This window comes from Acanthisitta chloris, unplaced genomic scaffold, assembly GCF_000695815.1.
Source record: "Acanthisitta chloris isolate BGI_N310 unplaced genomic scaffold, ASM69581v1 scaffold21705, whole genome shotgun sequence".
Taxonomy (NCBI): Eukaryota; Metazoa; Chordata; class Aves; order Passeriformes; family Acanthisittidae; genus Acanthisitta; species Acanthisitta chloris.
The window spans coordinates 8318-16616 of NW_008672435.1; the positions used below are offsets into that span (position 1 = coordinate 8318).

Consider the following 8299-nt stretch of genomic DNA (forward strand, 5'->3'; position numbering starts at 1 on the left):
AGCGCTGCAGAGCTGGCGAGGGAGAGAAGTGGGTCACCAGGCACTGGCTGCAAGTGGGGCAAGGAGAGCCCTGGGGGTCTGTCCAGTGGAGCCAGCTGAGCCTCCTCCCTGTGGCAGGAAGGGCTTTAGGGCAGAGGAAGGGCAGATCAGCACCCTCTGCCCCAAGAAATCCTTCCCCTGCTGCCTCTTGCAGAGCATCTCCCAAATCCGCAGGGAAACAAACCTGCTGAGAGCCTTTCCCACCTGGGACATCCCAGTGTGGTGATTCCTGGGTCCTTCAAAGCATCCCTGAGCCTGGAGCGTGGCCACCACAGCTCTCTTAGTATTCTATGCTTCTCCCAACTCTTTTTTTCTTTTTTTTCCCATGGAGAGAATAATGGAAGCTACAAGTTGTCTCTTCTCTCCGCGACGTGTGCTCCCATCCTTGCATGGCGAAGATAAGCCTCACTCTGCAAATTAAAATTTAAATCTTTCTAGTGCTAAAAGAATTATCTCAGTGGTACATCAGCTCAGCGCTGCTCCCTCCAAATAAAGTTCTCCAAAGCCTTTTGTGGCAAAAAAATCTAGAAATAATTTGCTTTTCCTTGTCTAGGAAAGGCATGAACGTCCTGCTAGTAAGGTGATCCCTACTCCCAGACTGGGAAGCATCCCTGCCCCAGGGCAGGGTCTCTGGATGTACCACAGCCACCAGGCATGGGCATATAATTAGTCCATATTTTTAGTTCATGGGTAATTCTCAACGGTAGCTGGGTCTATTAAACTTGATTCAGATGTGACAGCTTAAATTGTAAACAGCTGTGAGGAGTTTCATACTTAATTACCATATTTAAGGACTTTTTTTTTTTTGCCATAAAGCATTTGCACTTCCATCAAAGATGTAAATAGCTCAGACATTCAAATGAGCTCTCCTGCTTTCCAGGCTTAATTGGCACCAATAGGTTTGGGGGTGTCTTCTCTCCTCCTGTGCAGGATTCCTGGATTTTGGGAGGATGCTGTGCCCTGTTTGTGTCCTCCTAAATCTCCATCCTCTGAGCTGCTGCTGCAGGTTCTGGACCTGGATCTGGGGTTGTTTGGTTTACAAGTTGATAAAACAAACTGGTGCCTGGAGGCTCCTGCAGCAACGAGTGTTGCTCTTATCTGCTGGTGCTGAAGCTGCTCCTGAGCTGTGCCTGCTCCTAATGAAACTGGCATTTATGTCACTATTTATACATCTCCAGCAACTTGTGCTGGTTAAGGTGCTGGGTGGTTTTAGTGCTGCTCAAGCTCTGGGCTCAGGGAGGATTGGAAGGGCTGACAGGGAAGATTTTCCTGCTGCAGCCCAGGACAAACCCACACTGTTGGTCTAACCCAGTGAGATTCCAGCCAGGGGAAGATGCTGGGATCTGTCTTGTCCTGCCTCTGAGAGTGCTCCCCATTGGAGGGAGCTGCAAATCCATGGTGTTTTACCCTGTGCTCTTGGATTATCCTAGTGCCTGTGGCCATGTGCAGTGCTGGGGTGGGATGGGCACAGCTCTGCACATCCCTCCCTGGCACAGTGTGACTAGCAGTGCCCCAGGGCTCAGCCTGGGCACTGATCCCTGTGAGATGTTGGTTGTTCTGGTGGGTGATGCTCTGCTGTGGGAACCACATCCCTCAGGGAGCTGCGAGGACGAGCCCAGGGCTGTGCAGCACCTGCACTTCTTGAGGACACACTGAGGACTGAAGTGCAGGAAGAGTTGTGTGTGCTTCATGATCAGGAGCAGCTCTTCTCTCCACATCCATCAGCAGGATGGCTGTGACAGCCTCCTCTGTCTTCCCATTACACCTGAGGACGTGTCTACAACGCGCTGCGTGTCCTACACGGAGCAAGTCTCTGCTTCCATCAATATTTGATTGCCCTCCCCAACCAGGCAGGAGCAGAGGACTGGTTGGATCCAGGTTAACATGAAGTCTGCAAAGCAAAACCTCCAAGTGATTTAAATCTACACGAGGAGCTGTCAGTTAATGTCCTGCCTCGCCGCTGTCTTTGCAGGCACAAGCAGTTACCCTCACCGTGGCACAGGCCTTCAAAATTGCCTTTGAGTTCTGGCAAGCAGCTAAGGAAGGTGAGTTTTAGTCCCTTCTTTGCACTCTCCACGTGGAAATTCAAGGGGTTTTTTTTTACAGCTTTCAAGTGCCTTTTCCCCTTGCCCTCCAAATTTCCAGGCTGCCGCTAAGGTCGGTGCAAGACATCTTCCAGGTTTCTCTCAACAGCCTTGTGAATCCAGCCAAATTTTGGCTGTGCTCTTCTCTTGCTGGAGGACCTGGTGCTGGACTGTGGTGCCTCAGAGCTCTGCTGCTCTCAGGATTTTGGCTTTCACCTTCCAGGAGATTATAAAACCCCCCAAAACCTGGGCTGCTGTGGCAGGAGTGGCTTATCCAAGCTGTTCCCTTCCTTCTGCCCTAAAAGTTTGCAGGGAAACACTCTGCAGGCAGTGATGGAGTTTCCTTCTTTTGCAGAGAAGGAAAAACGGGAAAGGTCCATCTTGGAAGGAGAAGGGACAAGCAGCCCCAGCTCAGAAGGCCCTGCCCACCCTGATGCATGTAAGTCACAGCAGAGCTCTGCTTTGGGATTGGGGATGGGAACAGCCAGAGAGGGCTGAGGGATAACAGCCTGAGGGATTTTCCCTGAGTAGGACAAACTCCTGGGAGGGCTCTGAAGACCACGGAGGAGCTGTAGCAGAGATGTTGCCCTCGTAGAGCTCTTGGCTGCCTGTTGAGTCCTTCCTTCTCCCCCTTAACTAGCTCCTGCAGCCCCTCAGGCCCAGCTGCTGCCACCCCAGATCTGTTTCCTTCTGCCCCAGGCAAATTGGCTGTAATGTCCTTAGGAGCTTAGCATGGATCTTCTCATCCCAAGCTTGATTTCAGCTTTGTCCCCGACCCAAAGCACTTGGCATCCCATCAGCTGAAGGAGGTGCATCTCCAGGTGCCTCTCTGGCTCCCCTAAGGAAGGAGAGGTGTGTAAAGTAAAACCATTAAAGAGTAAATCCCCTCATAACTCAGTGCCTGGCTATGGGTCCTCTGCTGCCTCCGAAGCACAAGACAGGGAGAAGTGGGACAAAAGGCTAATCTCTCTTCCATGCTGGCCACGGAGATAAGAGGATTTGGCACGGAGGAAAATAGCATTAAACTGGGCTTCCTTCCAGGCTGGCACATCTTGTTTCTTCCTGTGAAGGCACAGGACTGGAGGAATCTGTCACAAATGGTGGCACATCGGGAGGAATTGAGCCCATGGATGTAGGAATGGGCTCCTGAGGGATGCTCTGGAGCTGGGGCACTCCTGCATCCACCCCAGTGCAGGGTGATGGGGAGGATTTGAGGCTTCCCTGGACACTCCCAAGCTCTAAACTGTTCTTCACCTGATGCAGGATATTCCCTTAGTCCTATAAAGTAATGATGCAGCTTTGTAAGGTACTGAATTGATGGCGTGGGCTGAGCTGAGGATCTCACCCAGGGTCTGTTCCCACCCTGGGCTGGGATGTCCTGGGGTTGGGAGGTGTCAGCTTTGCCTGGGGCTGATCCTGAAGTAAACAGGTACCCAGGAGCCTTCCTGGTGACTGCTGAAGGGATGAGCCAGCTGGTCCTCCCCTGCATCCCTGAGACCCTGGGAGAGTCCTGGGTGCCTGCTCTGAGCATCTTGAATTACTCAGGATAAATCACACTGGGATGAAAGCAGCTCCTCATGTGAAAATCTGGGACCATCAGGAAGGAATTTGATGCAAACCCTTTGATTCCTCTCTTGAGGGGAAGTGATTACTACAAAAAGACTTGGCTATGTGGCTGTTTTCCCCTCTCCTCATTCCCTCTCCACTCTATCCACAGCAGCAGCCACTGGGAACTTGCTGGATTTTGAAGATCCTGCCAAATCTCCCCTGAGCAGCAGTGCAGACTCCCCACACTTGGATAACAGCATGTTTGGGCCCAGCTCCTCAGTGAACAACAACGTGGTGTGGGTGAGTGTGAGCTGAGGGATGTGATGCCACCTCCATGTCCCATCACAGGGTTTTTCCTTGGATAACCACTTGTCCTGGGAACTGTGGGGTGGCTGAGCTGCTCAGGGAGGGTTTCAGAGGTGCCCAAGTGAGTTGGGTTTTGGTGTCCTACTCGAAATGATGGATGAGTGCTCGAGTACCTGCTGCCCTTTTTAGGCTCAGTAAATAAATGAGCAGGAGCATGAGGTGCTGTGAAAAACGCTGCTGTCAGGTAATTGAATATTCCTTATTCTGCAGCAGCATTTCTCAGTGGTTTGTCACTTAATTGAGAGACCACCTAACTGCTCTGTTCAGGGGAAAAAATCATTATGTTGATGGCTTTTGTTTACTGCTCACTAAAACCAGGTTATATTTATGTTCATTATTACTCTTGGGGTTTTTTTTTCCCTTGCTCTTGTTCACAGCTCTCTCTGGCTGTGGGAGCATGGATGGCTTCTTGGAAACCTCCTCAGTCATCTGGCTTAATTGTTTCATGGGCCAGTGACAGGAAAACAGAGATGCAGCCCATGTGTCAGGGAGCCTCCTCCTTGCCCAAGTGCTCCATCATCTGCTTTAAACTGGAAGAGGGTTTAGATTGGATACTAGGGAAAAATTCTTCCCTATGAGGGTGCTGAGGCACAGGTTGCCCAGGGAAGCTGTGGTTGCTCCATCCCTGGGAGTGTTTCAGGTCAGGTTGGATGGGGCTTGGAGCAACCTGGACTGGTGGAAGGTGTCCCTGCCCATGGCAGGGGTGGGATGAGATGAGCTTTAAGGTCCTTCCAACCCAAACTATTCCAGGATTCTGTGATCACCAACCAGGCTGGGGCTGATCTTTGCAGCCCCATTTGACCTGAGACCTCATCCCCACCAGGTGCCCTCTCTGGAAACCTGCTGCCTGCTGAATTTTTTGGGAATTGAGGGATAAATGCCTTTGCCTGGAGCCTGTTTGAGCCTGGCAGGCCTGAGCCTGAGGCTTTTCAGGTTAAACCTGAAGATCAGCTCTAAGCCTAAATCAAATCCTGAAGGCTTATCAGCAATCTCCAATCCCTTCTTACTTACAGAGTTTTCATACTTTACTTATTAATTTCATTAAGTCTGTAAGTGCATCACAGGATTTTGGGAACAGTCCAGTCTGTCCATAGCAAAGCTCTTGCACAGAGCTCATCTCCCTGCATGGGAAGCTTTTCTTCCTCAAACATCTCCAAAGCTTTCCTTGGAAAACCATAAGAGCAGATAAGAGGTGAAGAATCCCAGAGCTACTTTCAAGCAGCAAAGGTCCCTGCTGTGCTGGTGCAGAGCTGCTTTCCAGTTCCTGATCCAGAAAAGCCCTGGAATATCTCTTGAGGGATGCCTGGAGCATCTCTCCAAGCTCTGTGCAGGTCTCTCCTCGTAGCACAAACCCACAGCACGTGCCAGTCCCATGGGAGAGCTGGAAGAGCTGAGGGTTGTGCTTAACCCCAGAGGGTCTTGTGGTCCTGCTGATGGATGAGATCCAGCCCAGGCAGCAGCACAGAATTAGCCTGTTTGGGATGATGGGAAAGGGCCAAGCCCCTGCCCCATCCTTGGGCTGAGAGGGGAGCACAGCATCCCTGCCCCAAGTCTGGGATCTGCCCTGAGGAAGCTTGGACCACTGGAGTTCCACCTCTTTTCCCTGAGGTTGTGCAGAGAGAGAACTCCAGCCTGCCTGAGGAGGCAGATTGCAGAGGAATGTTGCTTTAAGCACTCAGAAGCCAATAGATATAGATATATACATTTATTTTTTTTGTCTGCCATGCTCAAGTGCAGAGACAGATCTCTAAATACACTTTTGTGTGTTCTCTTAGCAACTACTTGTCTCTCTTTTTATCTCTTTAACAAAGGAAATGGATGATGGTCTCGACGAGGCATTTTCAAGGTAATTCTACTAACTCCCTCCACCCCTGGGGACCAGCCCCAGAGACTTGACTGGTGACTGGCTTTTAATAATGCTCCTAATCTAATCAGCACCATGATCTGACCTAGGCAGCTGCCCCAGCTGGTAATTGAAAGATAGGCTTTGAGGCTGGCTGATAAGCCAAATATTTTGACAACCCTATAAGGATGGAGAGAGGCTGTATGTGATAGGGAATTTAATTCCCCAAGCAGTTGGTGTGTCTGCTCCCACTTGCCAAGGCTGTTTCAAGCTGCCTGTGATAGCTGCAAAGATGCTGGTCCCAGCTTCTGGCACTGGGGGCTTTCCTCTTCCTCACCCCATGGATTCAGAGTGTGTGGCCATTGCTTTAGTGGGGTTTAGTTCTCTTTCCAGTCCAAATTAAGAGCTTCCCTGCGTGCTGAGCAATCCAGTGCTGTTAAACAAATCCATTTCCTTTCAGGTGGGTTTTCCTGCCTGTTCTCATGGGGGTTCCATCCTCCAGATCAGTGTGTGAAGCCACTGGGCCACCATGAGGTGTGGAGGCCCCAGTTTGGGCAAAGAGCTGTCTTGGGGGCAGATGCTACAGGCAGCACAGAGCTACCAGGCCTCCTCCTCCTCCTTCTCCTTTTCCTCCTCCTCTTCAGGCTGGGAGGCACTGAAAGAGTCAGCCAGGCAGGAGCAGGGCTGAGCCCAGCACCATCCCCTCCCCAAGAGCCACTCACCACTGCCAGGGTTTGCAGCAGTGCAAAACTGCCAGCTCAGCCCTAAGGAAACAGTCCTTGGGGTCTTGTTTGGCTCTCAGGGATGATTTACAGCTTCCACTTCCCCAGCAGCCTTGTCCCAAACTGTGGTTGGTAAAGGAGCTGCTTGGATTTATGTCCCAGTGTGGCTGCTTTCCTCACCTCTGTTCCTTGCCCTGCTTAGTGAAGCAGCTGTTGGTTGCAGGTTTTGTGTTGTGGTGTTGGATGCTGAGCTGTTCCATCACCCTCAGCCTCTTGGTGGCTGAGGATTTGGGCTGTTCATCTCCAAGGCAGACACTTCCAAAGGCTTTCCTGTCACAACAGCATCACTGGACATTTGTCTTCTGTATTCAAAAACATGTGTGTGGCTTAATCCCAGGCTTTTTTTTGCCACTATGCCTCCCCTGGATGAAACCCCAAATATTTGAGTTAAACTTTGCCCCAGGAGGATTGATGCTGCAGTGTTGTGTTTTCATAGAGGTGTTTAATAACACAGCAACTAACTGAGGCTTGTTAGGTTTTGTGAAACATCTGGGATGGAAAGCTCTTCTACAGCTGATCCTGGGGGCTAGGAAACATCAGCTGTGTCCTCTGGGTCTTAGCCCAAGCAGAGCTACAGCTCACACTGCCACAAAAACTGAGCCACTGCACTCAGGCTGCTCCTCTGGTCACTCTAGAGGGGAAAACAGCACTGTTCCACCAGACCATTAACATATGGGATATCCAGACTGCAAATTCCCTGGATGCCTGCAGGGGAAATGTTAGGATGGACCAGCAGCAAAGCTGCAACAGCCTTGAGAGTGCTCCAAACGTTCTGTGCCAGCTCTTCCCATCCTGAATCATTTCATTCTGGTGGAGGATGTTGAAATGTGGAGCTGCAGTGTTAGGGATGAATCCAGGCTGTAAAGCACCAGGATTTGTGCTCTTACTCTCTGTTTTTCTCCCCCCTTAGACTGGCTCAGTCGAGAACGAACCCTCACGTCCTCGACACGGGGCTGACAGCTCAGGACATCCAGAGTGCAGAAACACTCTCCCCTGTAGACTGGAACAAAATAGATTCCACCACGGGTGAGAAGGATGATCTCTTCATGTTCTGAGGTCAAATGCATCTGAGAGCTGACTAGAGAATAACCACTAAAACTCTGTGGACTGGGTGATGCTGTTCCAGGTGCTGTACACAAGAAACCCTCCTAAGAGCTCTTCACCAAGTCAGGTGATGTTACAGCACAGTTTAGACCAAAGCTTTAGAAATCTAATGCAGATTTTTATACCTTGCTTTTATCTAAACCACGAGATGCTCTTGACCGTATTTATTCACAGCCATTACCGTTTACATGTATTATTGGAAGGTGTGTAGAGCATCTGCAGTATTATTGTGGCAATATACCATGGAAGAACCTTCAGCAGTGCCTGTTCCTCTCTGAAAAAACAGACTGTGCACCACCAAAGTCCCTCTGTGTCCTCTAGACAAAGGTCTGCAGATGGAAAAGCAGTTCCAAGCACAACTGTTACTAATCCACTGATTCTTGAACAACACATCACCTGCCTGGGCGAGGGGAGGAGATTTGCAGCAGCTGCTGACAGTGGTAAATCAAAGAGGTAGCAGAGATCTTGCTTTGTATGAATGTCTGTGACACTCTCACAGTTGTCAATCACCCCTGCGGGTTCTGGCTCTTTCC

The 8299-nt window shown here is 50.4% G+C and overlaps 1 protein-coding gene across 1 annotated transcript in view; it reads left to right on the plus strand.

Annotated features, from left to right (window-relative positions):
- The window catches only part of LDLRAP1 (low density lipoprotein receptor adaptor protein 1), a 15991-nt gene extending 8274 nt beyond the window's left edge, over nucleotides 1-7717 (plus strand). Inside the window, exons 5-10 of the mRNA XM_009074528.1 lie at nucleotides 2012-2084; nucleotides 2479-2562; nucleotides 3314-3319; nucleotides 3841-3971; nucleotides 5849-5883; nucleotides 7573-7717. Of these exons, the coding sequence (XP_009072776.1) occupies nucleotides 2012-2084; nucleotides 2479-2562; nucleotides 3314-3319; nucleotides 3841-3971; nucleotides 5849-5883; nucleotides 7573-7717 (474 nt within the window). The remainder of the gene's footprint in view (nucleotides 1-2011; nucleotides 2085-2478; nucleotides 2563-3313; nucleotides 3320-3840; nucleotides 3972-5848; nucleotides 5884-7572) is intronic.
- The last annotated feature ends 582 nt before the right edge of the window (nucleotides 7718-8299 follow it).